Here is a 24,952-nt window from a genome sequence, read left to right on the forward strand (position 1 = left end):
AGAGACCACATCCTAATTCAGGCTAAAACCACCACACCAGCATCCCAGACATCTGTTGCTTTCCTTCTGCAGAATGCCCATTAGCTATGTATAGAACAGAACTAGAATAACTTGGCACAACTTGTTCTTAAGTAGGAGGTAAGAATTCTTTTGATTACTCTGCTTCAGAATTCTTCCAGGAAACTGAAATCCAGATAGCACCACCTCCATTCTTCTCTGCCTTTAAAAATGTACGCTTCAGTTACCATTTTCTACGCCCATTTCCCCCCCAAAAACAGGATGAAGGGAGAATTTTTGTTACCTTTTGCATGATATTTCACTTTGGGGCATTTTGTCCTTTTCTACTCCTCCTATTTCATTTCCTCTCAGTAGTTTGATTGCATCTCCTCTTTCCATAGGCTCCTTTCTTGCACTTGATGGCCAAGGAGCAGTATGACCCAACAAGCTGTTCTTTCTACACTGGTCAATCTTTAACTACACAGGGTTAGTTTCATTTGTACTTTTCTACTAATCCTGTAAGGAACTCTCTTTAAGGAAGCCATTCCAAATAATCATCATCTTCATGCTCACTTGTGTGGGGCTCTACCTGCCAGGCTGGTAACTCACTGGTAACAGAGAAAAGGGCTTGACGCTGAGACATACTATAGGTGCAAAGGTATTCAAATACAAATGATCCCCTAAAAAGCAATACCTGGGTGAGCTATTGTGACATTTTGGAAAAGGTCAGTTTGTCAGAGACTGAATTTTCATGACAAGGAAGCATTTCACCTGAACCCTGCAAAGAAAGCTTTGTGGTGGCAGAAGAATCTACCTTTGTTCTGTGCCAACTGAGTGAGGGATCTTCTGCTGAACTGCTCAAAGCAGAAGATCCAGACTGTAAATCACTTCTTTCCTCCCCAGAGCATTAATAATACCCTCCAGTTTAATGAAACGGAGTTCCTTCACTCTCACCAGCCAGGATAATAAGCAAAGAGGAATTCATGACATTTTGTTCCTTTTGAACCACCTCCAGAACTCATGTGTGTCTTTGGTTTCTGTAGCGGAGGTTATCTCTAGTAGGTACGTTAGTAGATGCATCCTCTACTATTAAGAAACACCACACCTCCCTTTTGTTTTGTAAACTCCAGCCAAAATGTCATCCTTCTCAAAGTGTGTCAATATTCCAGTCCGTACCTCTCACTTTGCCTATCAATACTCTGGCTCTAAAGGCCTGAATGTGTTCCAGTTCAAGCAAAGAGCACAGCCTGCAGATTCCATATGGTGCAGGGTAAGATATTCTAAAGTGTCTGAAGTCTTCCCTCCATTTGTGAAGGGTATTCAAGCCTGTTCAGGTTTTTGTCTTCTATTCAAACCCCTGTAGTGACTCAAACTGGAATTATCATTATATAATGTCAGTACTACCCAAATGCATAAGACATGGGGTAGAAAGACTTCTAAACTGCTCTGCATCTCAGTCAGGTACTCATAATCCAAAGAACAAATATGGTTTTAAGAGTCATTCTACTCTGAGAAGTGATTACACAAGATCACAGCCTTCCACATTTGTCTGCTCGTGCTTGCTACAGAAAGGTTCTAATGTGGCAAGAAAATCTGTGTTTGAGGACACAAGGTTTGCCCTGTCTGCTATATACAGATAGCAGACAGGGAAAACATACACTATATGTATATATAATCACTTAAAACAGTCCTGCTGGAAACTTTCAGGTGGAGGAAAAAGCTTTCCTTACTGTTTGACAGGCAGCACTAGGTCCATTATGCAACAACAAAGCAGGACCAAAGCAATCCAGTAGGATCTGTTCAGTCAAAATGAAAGCTGTATTTCATTTACATGCTAAGAACAGACTGTTGTCAGCTGCCTGCTGGGTTTCTTTACACTTTGTTTCATAACAGAATTACACTCTCTGCAACAGGAAAAGTAATTTGATAAACTGAGAAAAGTCTTTGACAAAGAGGGCAGAATTTCTCTTCCTTTTCCCCCGCCTGAGAGCAGAGCTGTTGACACAAGTTCACACTGGCTCTTAACCATTACCTCTCTCAGAGGAGAAGCAAACACTAAAGTCTCACATGATACTTCCAAATGCATGCAATGTATTTTCACATAGGTCAGAAGCCTGAAGTTTCACATATAGTTATTAAAACACAGCTTAGTTTTAATACAAATTGATCTTACTGTGTGGTTCAATTGTAGACATCACTTCCTTTTCAGATATCACCAGCTGACAGAAGTGGTCTCCAATGTTGGCCAGGATGTACTTGGCTGTGTCAAGATCTAGACCCACAACATTTTTTGATAAAGGTAGCCACAAGCTAATAGCCTCAGCATCATACTTATTTGGAGTTAAGAAGCCTTCCTCACGTAGTATTCCATGCTTATTAAACTGCAACCTGTGGGAAGAAGGGGCAGAAGAAGAGAAACCCATCATATCTCAAATGCTGTCATAGTTTACATTCACTCCAATGAGTCAGTGCTTGAATTGTAAATATGCATCCTATATGTTAATGAGTTTAGCTCTTAATGGTTATAATAGGCATGGATAAACATACTGGTCATTAGCATTAAGCACACTTAATGTCCTTCTTGTTTAAAAAGACTCAAAACATCAGGGTTTTGTAGCAATTTCCTAAATTTTTATACAATTTCTTATTCACATAAAACCAGAATTAAGTTAACAGCTTTTAAAATGCATTACCATGAAGGATCCCACCTTCACTAAAAAGGGATGGTTCCATTAGCTTCAAGTTTTTAACCAGAGGATTCAATGGCTTTGAACTGCACTGCAAGTCCGGATTCTTACCCCAAGAAGGTGAATTAGCACAGTCTGTTGTTACTCTGGTCTCACACATTCCTGAATACTTCAGTTAATGTCAGATTATCCCAAGATTTACTACAGGAAAATCTCTAATCTGAGGTTAAACAACAGATTAGTAGCACTTCTGTAAACCTTTAGCTACAAAATGTGCAAGAGGGACAGTGTTGCAGTGGAAGAATAAACCTCAAGAAACAAGCAGAAGAGTGGAAGAGGTTCTTTTCTCATTGTCTTCGTGACCTTTCTGCTTGCAATTTTCTCTGTTCAAAGGGTTTTATGGCCTTTTTTACAGCTTTTCTAGTCTACCTAGAGCCTCGAAAGACAGTCATCCCTCTGAAAGTCAAAAGGAAAACAGAATAAGTCGGCTCCCCATCTCCCTTGTGGGATAGTAAATAAACAGTATTTTTGCTTTTCCTGTCTAATAATCACAGGTGTTACCTTCTTCCCTGAACACACAGCCCATGCTTCAAAGTGTAAATGGGTGTGGAGGAAAAGAAGCATGCAACAACATGTGGATGTGACATCAAATAGTTCATGGAAAAAGATCTACACGACTTGAAAACAAAGGGAAGGACATGTTAAACACAGTCAGACAACATGCACCCCAGGCTTCCAGACAGGCTTCCACTAACAGCTTAACCACCTTGTAGAATGGTTTCCTCATGGTATCTTAAGAATTCAGTAGATAAAACAAAGGTTTTGACTCTTCCACTCACAAGATCAGAGCCTACAACTCTTCTGCAGCTGGAGGTATAGGTTTGACATTCCACACATCCAACTGATAAACTTCAGGAGACATGCACAGAATCTATGCTCTCACTCGTGCCTCCAATACTACTGAGAGCACTCAAACTAAACTCATGTTATTCCACTGGCACACACCCCAGAACAGCAAAATCGAGAGCTCAAAGTCCTGGAAAATATTTTCTACTCAAATCAAGCAGTTACAACATTTCTAAGGGCTTCAAAATCAAAGGCAACCTCTCAGTAGTTAGGTATAGTCCTAGAGCTGAACAGCTACACACTGACTGACACCTAGCTAGGTTTGAACAGAGATCTAAATGAGACCACCTGGACCAAAGAACTGGTTTGTATCTGTCCTGGAAGATGAAGTCAATGTTACAGCTACACCGTGAGCACTCAGCAAACTCCCTTTCAGAAAGGAGAAAAGGTCATTCAATTTGGACATGTTATTCACATTTAAAGAGTATTAGAGTCTATAGAGAGTCAAAATGGTTCTTACCTTCTAAAGTGAAAGAACCGACAGAAGACAGTAGAGTCTTTCTGCTCTTTGTTCTTCCTGTAGCTATCCAAACGGCATTCCCTGCATTTGTGCAAGTGAGGTGCAATGTTATTGCAGGAACCATCCTGTACAAATGCTTCTCCACTTTGCTGCAGCTTCTTCACTTTAGCAGCATCTGATAAAATGGACTTGCGAACTATTACTGCAGGGAAGAGCAGTGGAGATTAGAGAAGCTGCAGTTTCTTACATACAGGTGCAAGTAACTGGATTTTAGTAAAAGATCCATGTCCTATTTCACCTTACATGGAAACAAAGTTATGCTAAAGTATTTGCAGTTGGCAGAAAGCTCTTTTCAGTTCAGTAGAAACTGTCACAAGTGATAGCTCCACTGGAGTCAATCTGTGGACTCAAGTTCAAGCTCCTCCACAGAGGAATCAGCATCTGCTTTCAATGAAAGTCCTTCAAGCTCTCAGGCCTGGAGTAGCTGAGTGTGGGGTAGACCAAGGCACAAAGCAACCACACTTCACAAGTACTGAAGACAGCTTTGTCTTCAAGCATCACTATCAAAACACAAGACTGTCAAAAGCACAACCTGACCATTTCTCAGTCCTGTTTGCACCCTTCATGATGCAACTGCTTTGTGCCTACCAGGGCACAACAGCCACTGCTTGGCTGACTACATACCCATGTTAATTTATGGACTAGCACATCATAACCCCACACCAAGCAACAGGAGACTGGGAAGGAGAGGTGGGTGTGCAGGGAGATTCCCAGAACTCTGAACAATCAGCTGATGCACAGCACAACACATAACATCAGCAGTCCAGCTCCTTAAATAACCACAGCCTTTCCCACTCCGTCTCATGTGGAAAACCTGAAGAGCTCCCCAAATGAAACTGGGCACAGGAAACAGACAAGGTGGCTTATTTTGGGGTTGGGTAAGGTTTGACTTTGGTTTTGGGGTTTTGTTTTCAGAACAGTAATGAAATGAAAGCTCTTCTTGAGCTAAGCCTTGTTGAGAATACATTCCATCTCATCTTGCTTACAAGATTTAGAAGCAATGCTAAAACAAGCAGTTTCACTATGCCATCAGCATTTGCATTCCAAAGAGAACCTTGCTTTTTGTAAGCTGTTCTGTTCTTGCATACATTTGGTAACAACTTCTTCCTACAAATTAACAATTAGTCCTTTTCCTTCATCAGGAAGGGACATTTTTCCTCAAAATGCATTCCCCTCATAAAAGAACTCATAAATTACTCAAATTCCAGATTCACTCACAATTTTAGCTTACTAATTTTGCAGATGTTACAAAGGACCTGCTTGTATGTAGTTACACAAACTGCAAGGACTTTCAAATGACATGAGGTTTTAAAAGTACTCACTATTATCCTGGACCTTGGCAATTCCAGTCCAAAAGCCTTCACTTTCAGCTCTGTCATAAAGAATCTCAGCTGAATTTCTTCTAATAAAAAGCTCCATGTCTGCAAGTTCATCTGGTTTGCTTCCTTTGTGGCTGTTGCAACTGCTGTGTGATTTAAATCCAGACTCAGTGAAACAGTGAAGATGAGCATCCGAAGTGGAGGGTCTGCAGTCTAAAGTCCGCTGCAGCTCAGCAGTGCTGCTGCCCCGGGGTATTGCTATGGAAGGGTTCAGATGCTGCAACTGTTTTACAGCAGTGGAAACTTTGGGAAAGTTTGTGGTGGGCTTCACAAGAGGTTCATTGGTGGTTTTCATGGTTGTTCCTTTTTCCTTAGCTGAATCAGTCAAAGATGAAGATCTTGAGGTTGTCAAAGAGGTATATTTACCATTTGGATTAGTAAGGTTTTGTGTTTGTTCCTTAGATACAAAGCCCACTTTAGGAAAGGCTGGCAGATCCTCCTTCAGTGGTTTCATTCCAGTATTAAGACAAGAAGGATGAGTTTCTGGTAAGCTTCGCCTACATGTGCTGGAACAAAACATGCAATGATCAGACACACAGCTAACACATCAGGGTATCTAATGCTCAAATCTAGTCATGTTTAAGGCTTGAAAGAAGGAATTTAAGTGTGTACTTTGAATTACTATGTTCCAAGATTGTAAACTTAGATAGGCTTGGGGGGGTTTAGGTGGGATTTGGGGGGGGGGGGGGGCTTGAGTTTTCCAAGAGCTGGACAGAATGAGAAAGCTGTACACACATTAAGAGACACAAACTTCAGTCCTGCAGCTACTCCACTACCTTCTCTCACAACAAAACAACTACTTTCTAGTTTTCTCCATGCAGCAGCTGTATAACCAAATCCATTTAACTTGTGTGTCTGTGTGAGAAGATTATAATGCTCAAGGAACTGCTGGCTGCTAATACAAGCCTATACTGAGACATCAAAACTGTTCCCACACAAAAAGCTCAAGTTGAAAACATCTTTTCTGCATTTATCTTGTGAGACACAAAATGTTACAAAACCCAACCCCAAACCTATACCACTTATTTTAAAGGTAATGCACAGAATTAGCGTTTTCCTGTCACATTATTTCTACCATTATATTCATTTTTGTGACAGAAGCAGGGTGTCTGCCAGAGGCTCCAGGTAGGACCATTCTCCCCAGCTGCGGTGTACAGTACATGTTTTACATTTGGCCTGGTCCAGACTGATCCAAGGGCTACTGCATGAACTCTCTCTCCTTTAATTTGCTCAAAGGCTTGTTACTGCTCAGGGCCCCATTTAAAATCATTCTTCTTCTGGGTCACAGGATAGAGAGGGCTTACAATCAAACTGTAATTTGGGATGTGCACTCTCCAGAACCCCACTGCACCCAAGAAAGCTTGTGTTTCTTTCTTATTAGTTGGTGGAGACATTGCTGTTCTTTTGTTGATCACATCTGTGGGGATCTGGCAGCATCCATCTTGCCATTGTATTCCTAAAACCTGAATCTCCTGTGCAGGTCCCTTGACCTTACTCTGTTTCATGGCAAAACCAGCTTTCAGCAGGATTTGGATTATTTTCCTCCCTTTCTCAAAGACTTCTTCTGCTGTATCACCCCACACAATAACGTCATCAATGTATTGCAGGTGTTCTGGAGCTTGCTCCTGTTCCAGTGCAGTCTGGATCAGTCCATGGCAAATAGCAGGGCTGTGTTTCCACCCCTGGGGCAGTCAGTTCCAAGTGAACTGGACACCGCCCCAGGTAAAAGTGAACTGTGGTCTGCACTCTGCTGCCAAAGGAATTGAGTAAAATGCATTGGCAATATCCGTCATGGCATACCACTTGGCTGCCCTTAACTCTAATTCATACTGAAGTTCTAGCATGTCCGATACAGCAGCACTCAATGGTGGTGTGACTTCATTCAGGCCACAATAGCCTACTGTTAGTCTCCACTGTCCATTAGACTTTCGCACTGGCCATATGGGGCTATTAAAGGGTGAGTGGGTCCTGCTGATCACTCTTTGGCTTTCCAGTCTACGGATCAGCTTATGGATGGGAATTAGGGAGTCCCGGTTGGTGCAACATTGCCACTGGTGCACTGTTGTGGTCCCGATTGGCACTTGTTGTTCGACCTTAAGCAACCCCACAACAGAAAGATCCTCTGAGAGACCAGGCAAGGTGGACAGCTGCTCAATTTCCTCTCTCTCAAGAGCAGCAATACCAAAAGCCCATTGATGCCAGTGAGTGGGCCTATGATGATGGTGTACATGTAAATTTCTGCCACATGGGTCGTGTACATTTGACTTCATATGGACCTATGGGTGTACTCCCAGCATCTGGCCTATGACAGATCATCTCTGCAATGGCTGATTCCCTCAGAGACTGGATGCCTTTCTCTAGCGTGGTCCAGTTGGCCAAATGACTCATAACATCATTCTTGTACAGAAACCTTGCCTTCACAGCTGCCAAGAGCCACCTCCAAAGGCTGAGGGACTGTTTCTCTTTTGCAACTGTTTTGTCAATGTCCATGACCATCAGCCCCATTGTCCCAGCATCAGAGCAACCATGTGACTATGTGCTCCCCTGGATGATGGGTGAAATCTTTTCACATACTCCGTAGCTCAGTTGAGGTCTGGGGTCGAGAAGTCACCTCTTCTTCTGATCCACACAATAATAACTCTTGTTCAGATGCTGTCCCATGTAGTAATTGCATTGTTTCTACATATTTCTTCACTGTACCAGTTATTTTTTGTGTCTCTTGTTTGCTTTTCCCCTTCCCCAATATTGGCACGAATTAGTCCTTTGGTTCAGCTGCAGTGACTATCATTGTGGTTGGAGCGGCTGCAGTGTATGTTACTAGGGTTGGAGTGGCTGCAGTATCTTGTTGTCAGGGTTGGTGCAGCCACTGTGCTTGAGGGCTGAGTAGCACCAGCAGCTGCACTGTCTATTGCTGTTGGGTTTGGGTAGCTGCTGGACTTGTTGCTGGGGCTGGTGTAGTTGCTGCGCTTAGAGCTGAGTAGCTGCATGGTCTGTTGTAGTCAGTTTGAGCAGCTGCTGTACTTGCAGTTGGAGTAGCTGTGCTGTCTGTTGCTTTGCCATCTGATCCAGAGACATCTTTTTCCTTTTGAAGGTGCTGGATAGTGTTGAACAGGGCTCTGTAAGCATAGGCCAAGCCCCAGCATGCTGCCATGGTTTGTCCCTCTCTGGTATGAGCAGGATGACAACACACCTCATTTAAGTGTTTTACTAGTTTTTCTGGATTTTGCACTTGTTCAGTGGTGAAGTTCCAAAGCACTGGAGGGGCCCACTGGCCTTAGATACTTGCCCATACTATCCCACACACCCTGTCACTCACAACTGTCCAGCCTCAGGGAAAAATCTTTTGGTCCTCCTATATCATCATCTAACCCCAAGCAAGACTCAAACCTGACTCATTTCAAGATCAGACGAAGTGGTTGTGTGTAAAACACACTCTGTATGTGTGCCAACATGGTGATCCCCATCACAATCAGCAGGCACATCTGAAGGATACCCAAAGGCCATTCAAAACCTTCAGAACTCTCAAATGACGCTGTAAATAGTCTGGTGGGGGAGCTGGGAAGGTAAGGGAATGTCTCTTTCATAGGTTGACCACCCAAAGAGGAAAAATAAAAGATGTGTAATTGCTAAACACTTCCATTATATACCTCCCAAAGTACAGAGGTGGTGACCACACTGGGAACACAAGCCAGATCAGTTTCATGATCAATGAATCTATTGTATTACAAGTCATTACCAGAAAGTACAGTGAAACAACAACCTTAGCCCAAGCCCCCCAGGCTGATAAACACTAAAACAGCAAATACCAGCTGTAAGTAAGGTACGACATGCTGAAACTCTGAGATCAAGAGCAACAACTTTGAGAGCCAATATATCAGCATTGTGGCAAGTGACTATTCATCCAAAACAATAAACACTTACTAGAAATACAATTAGACACACTCTGGTCAGATCTGTTGTCATCTTAACCCTTCATGCCCCACATTGGGCATCACAAAGAACTGCCATGTTTTAAGCCCAGCTGGCAACCCAGAACGGTGCAGCCGCTGGCTCACTCCCCCCCTTCTTTCTTTCCCTGCTCACAGAGGGATGGGGAGGAGAATTGAAAGAATGTAACACCCATGGGTTGAGGTAAGAACAGTCCAGTAACTAAGGTATAACACAAAACCACTGCTGCTGTCACCAATGATAATGATAAGGGAAATAACAAGGGAAGAGAATACAACCGCTCACCACCTGCTGACCGATGCCCAGCCTGACCCGAGCAGTGATCTAGCCCTTCCAGGTAACTGCCCCCACTTTACATACTGGGCATGATGTGCTGTGATATGGAACACCCCTTTGGCTAGTTTGGGTCAGGTACCCTGTCTCTGCTTCCTCCCGGCTTCCCTGCCTCCTTAACAGAGCATGAGATTCAAAGTCCTTGGTTGGAGTAAACATTACTTAGCAACAACTAAAACCATTGGTGTTATCAGCGCTGTTGCTAGGCTGACAGTCAAAACCACAGCACTGCACCAGCTACTGAGAAGGAGAAAAATGACTGCTACTGCTGAACCTCAGACACTGGGGTAACAAAGAAGTTTAAAGCCACTGGCATTCAACAGGAATGTAACTGAGGACCTGTAGTTGATGTGCAAGAAGCTGGCATGCAGGACAGCTGCCTGAATGTGTTCCATTTCTCTTGGGAGAAATGTTTGACAAATGCAGGCACCACACCTACGTATAACCCAGCAGTTTAGAGATGGGTACAATGAAGCAGCAACATTGGCTTGTGACACTGAAGAGCAACTACCTCAAAGATAAAGTCCAGTGCAATCAAATTTAACAGTTTTCTATGCCAACATTACAGAAGACTGGCTACTTCAGTTCTTTAAGATGACCTCTGAGTTTGCGTTGCTAAGAATTGGAGTTATTTTTGGAATTTGGAGTTATTTATGCATAAGCATCAACTGATTCCTTACCCCTGAGGAGTTTCTGCACCAAGATTGGGTGGTGAGTTAGCCGGCAGGGGCAGGCCTGGATGCCTTTGGTCTTTATTAGCAGGAGTACAGCCAAGCAATGCTTCACCCAACACAGTTGGTACCGACTGCACAGCTCCCTGACTGGGAGAGACCTGTAAAGGGAGATTTTCACAGTTAGGAAAATTCAGGATAACAGAAATACTGCTTTGCAGGGTTCAGCTTAAAAAGACAAATACATTAATGCCATTCTCAGTGTGTTTTATAAAGCTTGTTGAAGACCATTCCTCAGTCAGGCCATAAAAAAGACCTTAGAATAACTTCTTAAGCCTTATCTGAAATCCTAGAGAAAACTAAACCTGTGCAGTTAATCTGACAACTTCCCTAAAAATCCAGATGTGAACTTCCTTGTAGTGAGAAAATCTTTGTACTGGGATTCTAGGAAGTGTCAAGTAAAGAAATGCTGTGCTGATGAAATCACATGTACAGCTCTTGTAGGAATACAGCAGGCCTACCAAATTAGTGTCTTTAAAAACAGTTATTTTCTGTAGGGGTCCTTCCTCAGCTCTAACATCCATATTCCACTCCCACATACTCCATTTACTGCTGGAAGTTACACTACAGACTCATTGCTATCAACTCAAAACTATTTCCTTTCAGCTTTGGTATAACACAGCTGTCAGGCATTGAGACAAGCTCTCAAAACAACACTGGAATTAACTCCACATCAGAAGTCAGAGTACTCAGATACTAAGTGATAACAAAAAAACCCCATGACTTCAGCTTATCAATCCCATGCATTCACATCCACCAAAATCAGAGAAACGATCAGACTTCCTGTTTTCTGTATTAAAAACTACACTCACTTGTAACCATTTGCAAGACATTTCCCAGAGAGTACAAAAGCTCTAAAGGATCCAGTCCTCTGAAGCAAGGCTTTGAAGAGAATTAGAAGTATCTCACTTCACTACTTTAGGGAAAAAAACTGTGGTGAAACAAGCTATGAATTCAGATCATGGCAACTCCTCTGCAGGACATTTGGAATACAAAATGAAGAGCAGCTTTTTGTGTACCACGCAGGCTGTTCCATGGCTGAATACACAGAAAGCAAAAGAATGGAAAAGTGAGCACCCAGAAGATGCTAAAGGTACTCAAGCATGAGCTACAGAAACATCAGCAGAGTATGACTGCAGTGCATTAGCTATTTTGTACTGATTTGCTGCACATTTTTCCTTAGCAGTAAATAAAAGTAGACCACTCTTTCCCTTGGGGAATCTTATCCTGTACTTGCTCCTCATGCTCTATCTTTGTGAAGCCATTCAAGATGTCTAATAGCAATACCCAGTCATTGCCAGATATACACAGCTGGCTTAGCACAGGCCTGACTGCACAGAAGCCAAGAACACCAAGCCAGAAGAACACAAATCCAAACCCTAACCCCAAACCCTCCCACTCCACCACCACTGTAGAGCTTGCAGAAGGCCTGCTTAAAACGCAACTGTTGGTCTGAAACACTGGGGCAAAATTATAGGGCAAGTTTGAAGTGCTGTTCTTTAGCCAAGCCAAGATTTTTCATCAGCATTAAGTTACCCAGACCATCTTCTGACCTTTGAGACCGTTTCCTTAGATCCCAGTGACACTTGGCAAATCACCCATAAAAGAAATAACATAGACTTGGAAGTACCAGAAAAGTAGTTATATCCCTTTTTGTACTGAAACATTTTCCAGACTGCTGCTTGAATCCTCAAAGCATGCAAGTGTTGCTGAAGGTTTTAAGTACAAAACAGTTAAAGAACACGAAAAAGCAAAGGTTATAGACTTGAGAACTGCTTTGGGTTTTCTCCCACTCCAGAATACATGACCAGGCAGGTTAACTTTTAAGAGAAGGAGGGGGTAAAAAGCACAGTTACCAAAACAACAGCCAACCTTTAAGGCTCAGTTAACTTTTTGCTGATTATCACAAGATGCTTCTCTCATGCCTAGACAAGTTTAAGGAACAAAACACACCCTCCCAGGGATTATATTTCTTATTTCACTTTTCCATCTAATCCTTAAGACTGTTCTGAGAAGTGACATAACCTTTATATAACAGTCATACATAACACAGCTAGGTATTACCTCAGGAGAAGATTTTGGGTGTTTAGCATCAACACTTCCACTGTTCTCAGATGATTTCCTTTTCATGCCCCCAACTCTTTTAGATTTATCTGGAAGAGAAGGTGATCAGGATTAGTCTGTTTATCACATTCTGCCACTTAGCATTTGAAGGACAAACAATAACAGATCTTACCAGATTTTCCATTGCTGTCATATATGATTTCAACATGAATTAACTCTGGATCAAGAGTTTTTAAAGCTGGAATCTTGGAAAGGAACAAAAACACAGAAGCAGCCATTTAAAGAGGTGAAAGTTTCTGTTTGAATGGATTTATCTTAGATGCTGTGGTATAGGCTGAGCTTAGACACTCAACTCCCAGGTTCTCTGAATACCAAGCTGAATTTAACAATATTTGTTCTGACAGTGTCTGCACAAAACCACACACGTAAACCAGTGCTTCAGAGCACTGTCTGCACAGCACAAAGCAAAGAAACCATGATTATGTTTGCCTTACTCTTCAACTAAGAATTTAGTTTCCCTCATTGTGCATACAAGCCCATTTGCTGTCTGATAATTCCCCCAGCACCAGATAGAAACACTCTGGGGTAACAGGCTGTTCTGTACTACACCGACCTCTATTTTCCTTAAGCTTATTACAGCAAGGACAGAATTAAAAGTGATGTTGGTGGGGACAGAAATACAAGTTCTCACTCATTTCCCCATCTTTGTTTGTAAACCCACAGCAAGTGGTTCTTACCTCCTGACAGTTGACTTCTAGAGTTCTGGTGGCTGGATTACCATTGACAACAACTGCCGTGAACCACTGGGTAGATGGATCCAGGCTATAAATTCTGATTTTTGAACCAATGATGTTTTTCCCACCTTAAGAATTGATAAAAAAATACAAGAAAAAGGAGCTTAAGAAAAAAAGGAGCATGAAGATCATCAGTTACCAACATGAATCTGTTGAGAGTACTGCATGCAGGATGCAGTAAGCAAACAAAGTGAGAACCTTGAGACAACTTCCACAGAGCTGAGAAGGATAAAAAAGCATGATAATACTTTGTACATGTACCTCATTCCTGCAATAGTACAATGAAATTTTCTGGAGGTTAAGGCATACAAGCAGAAGCCAGACTGATCTCTGCATTTCAGAGTGAGGCAGAGCAGTGGACATGGAAATGAAGATTCAATTCTTCATCTCTTTACAGTATTGGAAACGACAACCCTAAGTTGCAATATTTGTCTTTCCATAAAAGGAAGATATTTCTTGCATATGCAAGCACATGGCTCCAAATATGCTTGTGTGAACCCAGTAATTAAGAATTTGAAGCTGGCAAATATAAACCCAACAAATTAAACTTGACTAAAAAAGTCTCTAAAACTTGGGAAGTTTCATAAACAAGAAGCAGACTAAAAAAAAGAAATCAGGTTACTCTAGTGTATAAACAACTCCACATGATGGCTTTATGGAAGAGAGATTTGGATTAGATAGAGGCAGAAGCTCTTCCCTGTGAGGGTGCTGAGGCGCTGGCACAGGGTGCCCAGAGAAGCTGTGGCTGCCCCGTCCCTGGCAGTGCTCAAGGCCAGGTTGGACACAGGGGCTTGGAGCAAGCTGCTCTAGTGGAAGGTGTCCCTGCCCATGGCAGGGGTTGGAACTGGATGAGCTTTAAGGTCTCTTCCAACCCAAACCATTCTATAACCTTATGAATTCCAGTGAGAACTGCTACAAATCTGATACCTCTTCATAGTCACCAAGTCATCACTATGTGCCTGAAATACATACTCAGTCTCAGAGAGCTCTTGAAACTTAAATATCCATAATCCTTCACATCTTGCATTCACTGCTGTGAAAGTGGTATCAGCCTTTTAAAAAGGCTTTTACCCCTAAGCCAGATTAGTGTCATTTACCCCATCACTGCAAAGATTTCCCTTTAGACTTGAGTATTTATTGCCAGTTTTCTGCTACAGAGCATGCTTGTACCTTGCACTAAGCGTGTTTCATCCAGGTGCTTCTTAACCAGAGCCTGAATTTCTTCATTAACATTTTGATCATCCTTAAGAGGAAGCCTGGAATTGTCCACATCCTATTCAGGAAGCAAAACAAGAAGTTGGTATTAAGAGTAATGCTTTTGATTAACAAAACACTGTAATATTTAGAGACAAAATAAAAGCAATTCGGAGAAGTCCAACAGGTTTCTCATTAGCCTGTCTTCCTTCAGCTCCTAGGATATTGGATTTATTGAGGCCGACATCATTTCCTTACCACTCATTTGGATGGAGCATCTGCAAGCCAGACTGAAGTGAGCTCTCCAGGTCCACTTTAATATTGTTCTGAAAACAGCCTAGCTTTGGTTTCCTATATTGCTAATGAGCACTGACTTTAATGGAACCATCAAGCTTTTTAATTGGGGATTTTAAGTTCTCAGAAACAGCAACTTTAAGTAGTCCTGAGCAGATGTCAATGCAAGTATTTTCAGTTTTCTGTTTCTATTTATATTATAACACCAGGACTTAGCCCATCTCAAAGCACCATTACAAAATGTTCATATGAATTAAAACAGCTACATCAAAATAATTCAGAGTTATTCATAGAACCATAGAATAGTCAGGGTTGGAAAGAACCATAAGATCATCTAGTTTCAATTCCCTGCCCTGGGCAGGGACATCTTATGCTAGACCATGCCATCTAAGGCTCTGTCCAACCCAGGCTTGAACACTGCCAGGGATGGAACATTCACAACTATGCTGGGCATCATGTATTTATATTTCAGGGGGGTTTATTTCCTCTATTATCAACTACACCAAATGGAAAACAGAAATGGGAAGTTTACAGCAAGTTTTTACCAATGGCTCAGAGCCATAATGAAAAAAAACCAAACCAGGTTTTGTTGGGTTTTGCATTTGATTCCAAGCACTGCTCTGGTACCTGTAAGAAGCAGAAGGCTGAAGAGCTGATAGTGAAGAAACTCTTATTCAAGCTGCCAGAAGAACAGTCTTCTCCTCTGCAGTACTGAGATAAGACTGCTACATACACAAATCTCTACTCTGCCATTGAGCCAACACAGGCAAGACAACAATCTACAACTCAAATTTAGCTTAAAGTGATTCTGTTAGTCTCTCAAGAAGAGCTGTCTATTTGCTGACTTAACAAGTCAAAGTAGAACACTACTGATGGCACTACCACCAGCTTCAACATGAGACATCTATTACTAGTTTCATTCAGACTGTTTGTAGGTCTTGAGAGTATTTTTCTGAAACAGCTAAATCCTTTACCATTAGGAGATACTGTTCTTCAAACTGCCTGACCAGTCATGCAGGGCAATTGTTTCAACCTAATTCTCACTAATCAGCTTCCTTCCTGATGCTCAATAAGGGGACTGTAATTCAACCACCTGATTTACATCCTGCCCAATTCCTCATTTGTTTAGGATGTGATGAGTTTCTATGAAACAGCAAGATTTATTCCAGACATCCCTGCAACTCCTTTCACAGCAAGAACAAAGTAAAGCTATTCCAGATTATCCACACCACCAACATGATGGGACGCTGTCACCTGAGCTGAGTAACTGTCCCAGCAGACATCCTCAGCAGCTCTTTTAAGTAACCACATCCTGGATCAGCTTCAGAAGGCTTTTATTCAGCAGACATATTCCATTCCAGATATTTATGAGCTACAGCAACAAACACCTACTCCAAGTTTTCACCCATGTAAAGTTTGCATTTAGAATACATTAACTTGAGTTATCTTCAATACCAAGATACAAGATTATCTTCCATCTTTATAATGTCATACAAGGTTACCTGAATGGGTGTCAAAAGGTCTTTAGAAAGAAAAACGCATCTCTCTTCACCAAGATAACGCACTGAAACCATTGATCCCAGGCCAGCTTTGTCCACTAAGGATTTGTAAGTCTAGAAAAGTGATAAACATTGTCTTAGAAACAGAGTAAGAATATCTTATTCCTCGTTTGCATTTAAACAAATACTTAAGTTTTGCATCTATTTCTCTGTTAAGATACCACATCTACACACATCTCTTGAGACAAACCAAGTTTCTAACACATGCCTAACACAGGAGTTACTGGACTAGATTCGAAATCATTTTAATTTATTAGAATAAGTTTAAAAAAATCAGTTCAGGGGACTGTCATTAACAACAATTAATCATTCAGCTCAACAGGAAGAATTTACTAATACTAAAAGTTCTAATTGTGGCTATGTTAATGGAAGCCCTCCTTATGGTAGGTTGGGGGAATAACTAGAACTCAATGAAGGCTGCTACATGGCTTACATTAAAGTTCTCAAAGGTTATGCAACACTGACAACACACTGAACCTTAGTTTAGGCATGTATGATGCTTGGAGAGCCTCATAGCTGTGATACCATTACAAGTACATTGCTGTAGTATATACAGCATACTATGGGGCTATACTTTGATAGCCTCATGGTTGTTATACCACTGCAGTACCAACTCAATTATACCAAAAGCTTTAAGAACAGACAAGAAACAAAGATTTCCTTTAAAAGCTTCAAAACTGTTCCTACATTACATTTTGTCTGGTCCTGCAGTAGCAGCTCTGAGTGGGAAAGCATCAGAGAGCCTGGAACACCAGAAGTGTCCAGAATAACTCCTTCCTACATGAAAAGTACATTTGTGTCCCATTTAAATTAAAAAAGAAAATCATCTTGATAGAGTATGTATTTGGATTTCCAAAGGACTGATCAAATAAGAAAAGACTTTCTCCCCTTTTGTTGTTTTCACTTCAGTTTTGTAGGGGCAGTATCACCAGAAAAAAGAACAAGACTCTCTCCAGGAGTAACTGGGTATTATAGCTCTGTAAAGTTATCCTGTTTGTCAGAAACTCTGATATACTTGAATCAACAAGTTGGGATCAAAATTTAAAGAAGTTAATACACGCACGCCCTTTGTGACCCCTTCTTTCCTGCCTGTGTAGTGGTAAAGGCAGACTCCAGTATTGCGCTTGTCTTTATCCTGCATCATTCCCCTGCTAAATGAGCTTTGGAACATGTACACTGCATGAACTGACATGTCAACGCATCATGAGGAAAACCTTACGCATAAATTGAAGACAAGTATCCAGTAAGCACTGTTCAGATACTTGGAAAGGGACAACAGGTGAGTTTAACTAAGCAGGTTTTCCGAACATCTTATCAGCAAAATTCACTGTTAGAACTACTGATATTAATGCACAGGTCAGGAAATAAAGTTAAGGATTCATCTTTCCACTTCCTCTCCCATCCTGTTTGGCCCTACTAGCAATAAATATCTGCTTAGATTAGCTTTGCTAAAGTAAAAAGCTCAGCTAAAATACAGCAGCACAAATTACACTGCACACCTTATACTTAGCAGATTTAAGAGTATTAAAACATGGGCTACAACTTCAGCATAATTAATGTTCAGAATGTTTACATGTTTTGTTTATCTAACAACTACTTTTAGGAGTAGCAATATTCAAAGTAGTCAAGTAAAACTATCCTGGCTGAATACATTAAGAGATGTGCCCCGTTCACCTCCGCTGGCTCATTTGCCTAGCCAGCCATGCATGGCAGTTACAGGAAGCTCAGTTCTCTGGCTGGTACAGTGTAGCTCAGGTTTTTCTATGCACTAAGTCCAAATCTCACAAATCATCTCTGCCAGGCAGCCATCACATCAGTCATTCCAATTCTTGTTGTCTCAGATCAAGGATCACTGAAGAATTAACGGCACTTAAGGCAGAGTAAAACAGGAACTTAAGATATAAATATACACTATCCCTAGAAACCTATTATTGACTCTTTTTCTTTCTTTTCTTAGCTGCAGTTTCATGAAAGGAGGAAGAAACATGAGGGAGAAGGAATTAACATTGTACAGAACAGCGGCTTGGGAGGGAAGCAAAGTCATAAAAATGACTTTGCAGTATCTTAGGCAGAACATACCAACTTTAAATGCTTACAGGCTCTGCCTAGCTCTAGCTATACAAGATTTAGTCTCCCTTCAGATTACATGTTATGAGTACAAAAGTGAAGCTATACTTGAGAAATTCACACTTGTAACAATACCGTCCTCAGAAGGTGGAACTGCAAAACCAAAGTGAGTTAGGCCAAGTGTATACTTGCCATAGCAGGCCACTGGACAGGAGACACAGAACCAGCATGAGATTTTCTTTCCGCCAGTACCAGTTTTTGCTCCACCAGGAATGCTCTCATTTTATGGCTGTAGACTTCTATCCATCTTCGTTTTTCCCATGACTCATCATCAAATTCTACACAAATCTACAGAAAAGAAACAAAGTGAAGGAGTGACTAATCAGAAAATTCAGGCACATGCAACATGGAAAAGGATGAGCACCAATTTCATCAAGGAAAAAAAAATTAATGAGAGTACTTATAATGCAAAGATGGTTCTTGCTTTTCTGCAACACCATCAAGCAATCACTACAGCATCCCAGCCTGACCTAGTAGTTTCTAAGGGAGAGACAATGTTAGCTGGTTTGTCATCGCTGCTGTCTCATAAAACATTAATATTCTTATTTAACTCTACAACCATCCCATCTCAGGAAGTCCTCTGCTGCTCAAGGGCAGCTACATGTGATAGCTCTGCCACCAGTGTTTACAATCAGGTCAAAACCATACACATATAAAACTCTAAGGAACTGTATAGAATAGTGCCAGATGCCTTTCCAACAAGCTCCAAATCAGAGTACTTGAATAAACAAGATGAGTTTTTCCAGAAATACTACAAATAAGAGTCCCAAAGAACAGCTTTCGTTAATATATTGAAAGCAAATGACAGTTAAGGTGATCAAGTCATATAATGTGAAGAAGGTCACTTGCTGCCTGCTTTGAACTGGTATTTATCTTTGAGTCTCTGAAGCATCTACACAAACTTTAAGAGGAAAGCAGTTCTCACTTCATGGCAAAACCATGCTCAGTTCCTTTGGGATAGCATTGTCCTTTCAGAGACATGAAGAGATGAGTAAAGGCTCAGGAAAGACAACTCTGCCTGAATACAGGAGCTATATTGCCTATCAAGACAACAGTAGAGCACTACTCAGACAAATCACTCCCTCTTCTCATAAAATAGCAAGATCCAACCCAAATACATTTAACTAACAGCAGAGAAAGCTTGGTTGAGTGAATCTTAGAAACAGTCCCTTGTGTTTAGCTTCTTTCTCAGGGGAAAGGCAAGTAAAAGCATGCACACAATACAGCATTACCACAGGAGTGCTAATGGGTGCACAAATTAATTTAGTCATTTTGGAGTTCACGGAAATAATTAAAGAGATAAGCAAATAGTACAAGTACCAGAACCAGAATGGCTCGTTTTTTGCATAGGATCAACACAAACGGGAAAACACAGCTGAGAATACTTTTTAGAAGTAGCTGATAGTCCTATTTACAGCTTGTTTTTCTACATAGAAAGCAAAGTTTAGAAGAATCAATATTTCTACTCCTTTAGAGACCTCTTCCCCTCCCCCCTGCCCCATCTATTACTACTTTGGGTCTAACTATACATTGCTCTTCCACAAAACTGTGAGAGAGGAAAGGAGATGGCACATGGGTTGGTACAAAAAGCTGTCTACACCTCAGTTGTCTACTCTGCAACTTCTATAACACTTTTACTGGAGAACACATCAACTCAGTCACTTCTGGCAGAACCATAACCAGCTACAACCCAAACCATGCTGTGATTCTATGACACTCCTCACTGTAAGCACAGCATGGGCACAGTCCCACTGCCTAGAGATGCGGAGAGCTTCACCCCTGCTGCAAACACACAACAAGCAGCTCAGCTTCTAACAACTCTGAGCTCTTCATAACTAAGTTCACACTTTCAGAGAAGAGGTACAAACAGGTAGGTTTTCCTTCTGCTTGACATGGAGCAGGTGCTTCTCCAGTTAATCAGAGGTTACAAAGATTCCCATTAAAAACAGTTTCAACTGAAAGACACTGTTGTTGCTGTCACAGAACAGCCTATCACCAAAGTCCCTTGTAGAAACAAATAAGAGGACCGTGTAACAAGATGCAATGACTATAAGGGAGGTTTGTCCCTTAGCTAACACTTGTTAACATACTACAGTAATTGCCCAGGCATGTTTGAATGGTTTTACTGAGAGCAGTTGCCAAATAGCCCCTTGAGAATTTACAGTCTCAAACAGTGGAAGTCCCCTTACTTCCACCCAAAAAGTAGTTACCAAATTACACTCGGCTTACAACAACTGAACGTGTGTTTAAAAATCCCTTTGGTAATCATGACTAAGAAGTAGCCACTACTCAAGAAGAGTCTGAGAAGCCTCCAACACCATACATGAACTTGGTACATCTTTCAAGACAGCAGAAGTACTTTGCTCATCCAAAGAACGAGAAAAGTCACCATTCCCAACAACACAAGAAAACTTTGGTTTCATCTCCAACAAAAAGAAAGCGTTCTTAATTGAAAAAAATCTTAAATGACATTGAGGAAACACATAGAAATAAAGCCCAAGCACAGCGGGTGCCATAACAATATGCATATTTTTAAATGCTGGTGTTAGAAAGACCATTTATAATTAGTTTGAGGCAATTTGCACCATTAGCACAAACATGCTGAGAGCTTTATCAGAGGTGCACATGTTTTCAAGCATGGTACGCAGCGAAGTTGACCAAGGCAACTTCTCTCCCCCAACAACAGCGTGTATATATAGGTGTATACACACACCCACACGAAGTTTCCAGGTCACAGAGTAAGCGCTTGAGTTTAAGCAGGTGTCTTTGAAAGTTTCCAGTTACCTTCAGGTCTTGTTTGGATATATCCGTGTGTGAAACTGCTCGGATCCTGCCTGACTTCCAGGGCCATTCCGAGATGCGACTGGTATCCCACGACCCGTCCTCTTCTTCTGAGAGGCTGAGGAACCTCTTCCCCACGAGCAGCGACCAGCTCCCCTCGAGCCTCAGCACCATTTTAACTCATCGGGAGACCTCCAGAGCACAAACCGATGAAGGAGAATAAGAAACCAAACCAAGACCAACGGAGGAGGCGGTCAGCTGGCAGCCCCCCGCCTGCCTTCCCTCACGGGGAGCCACGGGGGCCAGATGCGCTGCTTTCCTTCTCCCTCTCCCCGTTCCAAGCCTTCCCTTCTCTCCCTCCCCCGCTTCCTCACAAGGGGCTCAAGCCGAGCGCTCGGACACCCGCAGGATACCCACGGTCCTGTTAATCATTGCCTCAGTGGGGGTGGCTGCAAGGAAATCCCACAAGCTGCTGCAGTGCAGCTCCCGGAGATCCCCCCGGCTGCCGGCCGCCTCCCTGCCTCCTTCTCAGCCCCGCCGCCTCTTTGTTCCCTTCCTCCCAAGAGCCGAAACGGGGGGCGGCAGCTGAGGAGAACGCAGGGGAACAAGCGGCCGGGCCGAGCTCCTTCCGGACGCCTCACCGCGGCACCAACACCCGCTCATCTCCAACACCGCTCTCCTTACGCCCTTACCCTCACCTGCTTCTCCCTCCCCAGCCCCTGCCAACACCCGGCGCACCCCGCGGTCGCTCAGACAGCACCGGGCCCGCGGTGTCCGCGAAGGGCCCCGCCGACAGCCGCTGCGCAGCGCGGCACTGCCCGGCCCCTCAGCAGCGCGCCCGCCCTCCCGCCAGCTCCCCACCCCGGCGGGCAGCCGGCCCCCGCCGCTCCAGCCGGCGTTTCTATTGGCTGCAGAGAGGGAGAGGGGCGGGGCTAAAGGCAAGCCTCCCGCTGTGATTGGCCTAAAGGGGCGGTGCCCGCGCGCTCGGGCACGCCTCGAAACCGTTGCTCAGCAGATGGAGGATCACAAAAAAGGGGTGGTATCCTTCCGCGAAGCGTCGAGGGAGGGAGTCCTACAGCACGCCCACGTTGACGGAGAGCCCAAAGATGGGGCCAAATGTGGAGAACCAAATATGTTTTAGGTTGTTTTGCGCCTTAAGGCTTTTGTTTGTGCCTCAGGCGAGCTGAGCCTTAAGCCATAAGGACCACTTTTGGAGATGGCGGAAGGATCCGAGGGAGGCAAGAGGCGTGAATCGTCCGGTTATACGTGCAGCTCGCGGCGTACTCAGATATAGCACAGGGGGAGGGGGCACATGCGGGGCGCTGCTGCGCAGGCGCGGAGTGACAAGTTGCACCTGCGGGGGCGCTGCGGGACGGCCTCTGCGCCTGCTCAGGACCGGCACCTGCCCCGGGACCGCGTCTGCGCATGCGCAATGGAATGGGGGAATGGCGAGGGACGGGTGGAGGCGAGTGACGCCCGCCGCCATCTTGTTGGGGTGCATTGGTGGCTGAAGTGATCGTGCATGGCTGGGTCCTGTGTGGTGGGAGAGGTGGCGGGGGAAAGCACAGTGTGGTGTTAGAGGTTCCTCCGGAGGATGGCGAGCTTTGGAGAAGCTCTAGTTGAAGTTGATGTAGGTTATGCTGTTGTGTCTGAAATAAAATGGCTTCCACCACCTCAGGTGTCCCATTGGGTTCATACGGTAGCTGTTTTAATGAAAGAGTAGCCAGTAGTTTTAATGAAAGAGTAGCCAAGATAGTAAAGAGGACAAGTAGTTAAAGTGAGGATATGGTAATGAGGTAACTGATGCTATTCTGAGTGACCTCACATGACATAGAATCATAGAATAGTTAGGGTTGGAAAGGACCTTAAGATCATCAAGTTCCAACCCCCTGACATGGGCAGGGATACCTCACACTAAACCATGTCACCCAAGGCTTCATCCAACCTGGCCTTGAACACTGCCAGGAATGGAGCATTCACTATTTCATTGGGCAACCCATTCCAGTGCCTCACCACTCTCACAGTAAAGAACTTCTTCCTTATATTTAACTTGAACTTCCCCTGTTTCAGTTTAAACCCATCATTCCTTGTCCTATCACTACAGTTCCTGATGAGGAACATCCTTCGTGGCACACAGAGAATTCTGGATTTCACACATGGATGTGTCTGTAGCAGTAGACAAGCGGCCAGTGAGGAGTCATGAAGGAAACTGGTGGGAAAAGCTTTACAGATGCATTTAACACAAGTGTGGGACTGGCTTCCTTGAGAACATGGAGGTTGAGACCATAACTTGGCAGGAATGTCCTACCTGCAGCAGATCCCCTGCTGCTCTTTGATGGTGACTTTTGGAGCTCAGACATCTTTTGTGATGGAAATCCAGAGCTCAACACCCACTGGATTCTAGTCAATTGGATGACTCAACAGCTTCTTGGCCTTGGGTACTTTCTTCATTTCTCTCCCAAATCCTCTGATAATAATGCTCATTCTGTGGTAAAAGATGAGCATGCATCTTGGCATGGCCTGATGCCAACATCAAGAAGTTTAACCATGGCAAGTGCAAGGTCCTACACCTGGGCCAGAGCAATCCCAGGCACAGCTACAGGTTGGGCAGAGAAGAGATTCAGAGCAGCCCTGCAGAGAAGGACTTGGGGGTGTTGGTCAATGAGAAAATGAACATGAACCAGCTGCAGTGTGTGCTCACAGCCCAGAAAGCAACTGTATCCTGGGCTGCATCAAAAGGAGCGTGACCAGCAGGTCAAAGGAGGTGATCCTGCCCCTCTACTCTGCCCTCGTGAGACCTCACTTGGAGCATTGTGTGCAGTTCTGGTGCCCTCAACATAAAAAGGACATGGAACTGTTGGAACAAGTCCAGAGGAGGCCACGAGGATGATCAGGGACTGGAGCAGCTCCTGTATGAAGACAGGCTGAGAAAGTTGGGGCTGTTCAGCCTGGAGAAGAGAAGGCTGCATGGAGACCTCATAGCAGCCTTCCAGTATCTGAAGGGGGCCTACAGGGATGCTGGTGAGGGACTCTTCATTAGGGACTGTAGTGACAGGACAAGGGGTAACGGGTTGAAACTTGAACAGGGGAAGTTTAGATTGGATATAAGGAAGAAATTCTTTACTGTTAGGGTGGTGAGGCACTGGAATGGGTTGCCCAGGGAGGTTGTGAATGCTCCATCCCTGGCAGTGTTCAAGGCCAGGTTGGTCAGAGCCTTGGGACAGTTGTTTGGAACTGGATGATCTTAAGGTGCTTTCCAACCCAAACCATTCTGTGATTCAGTGTGCCATTCACACCATGGAAATCTGGCAGCCCAGTTCCCCTGATAACTTCTAACGTCGGTGACTTGTAGCCATAAGATGAAGCTAGTAATTTGTAGCATTATTGCCAGGGAAAACAAACAAGTAAAAGTGAATAATAGAAAATGAGTCACTTATATCAGCTACCGCATGTAGCCTGAAGAGAGACCTATTATTTGATGCTGAATGGAGAATCAGTTTCATTTACTTCTCAGGTTTAGATAGATAATATATTGACCAGACCTGCAACATGGAATTTGTGATAAGATATTGTATAAAGCAAGCTACAGTTGAAACTACTACATTACTTGTTTGTTGTAGGTACTAGGCTCTTGGAAC

At 43.3% G+C, this 24,952-nt stretch overlaps 1 protein-coding gene across 2 annotated transcripts in view; it reads right to left on the reverse strand.

The window, feature by feature from the left end:
- Positions 1 to 22,149, reverse strand: part of KDM3A (lysine demethylase 3A) — a 34,561-nt gene extending 12,412 nt beyond the window's left edge. The window contains exons 1-12 of one of the 2 annotated variants that reach the window (XM_034064635.1): positions 22,053 to 22,149; positions 21,318 to 21,506; positions 18,666 to 18,821; positions 16,350 to 16,460; positions 14,530 to 14,632; positions 13,303 to 13,427; positions 12,738 to 12,810; positions 12,566 to 12,654; positions 10,451 to 10,602; positions 5,433 to 5,995; positions 4,051 to 4,252; positions 2,171 to 2,385 (exon numbers count right to left, since the gene is read on the reverse strand). In XM_034064635.1, coding sequence (XP_033920526.1) covers positions 2,171 to 2,385; positions 4,051 to 4,252; positions 5,433 to 5,995; positions 10,451 to 10,602; positions 12,566 to 12,654; positions 12,738 to 12,810; positions 13,303 to 13,427; positions 14,530 to 14,632; positions 16,350 to 16,460; positions 18,666 to 18,821; positions 21,318 to 21,488 — 1,960 coding nt within the window. In that variant the 5' untranslated portion in view covers positions 21,489 to 21,506; positions 22,053 to 22,149. Of the gene's footprint in view, positions 1 to 2,170; positions 2,386 to 4,050; positions 4,253 to 5,432; positions 5,996 to 10,450; positions 10,603 to 12,565; positions 12,655 to 12,737; positions 12,811 to 13,302; positions 13,428 to 14,529; positions 14,633 to 16,349; positions 16,461 to 18,665; positions 18,822 to 21,317; positions 21,507 to 22,012 lie in introns of both variants that reach the window. The other variant, XM_034064634.1, reaches the window with a different exon arrangement.
- Positions 22,150 to 24,952: the final 2,803 nt, after the last annotated feature.

The sequence above is a fragment of the Melopsittacus undulatus genome, chromosome 7 (assembly GCF_012275295.1).
Source record: "Melopsittacus undulatus isolate bMelUnd1 chromosome 7, bMelUnd1.mat.Z, whole genome shotgun sequence".
NCBI classification, from domain to species: Eukaryota; Metazoa; Chordata; class Aves; order Psittaciformes; family Psittaculidae; genus Melopsittacus; species Melopsittacus undulatus.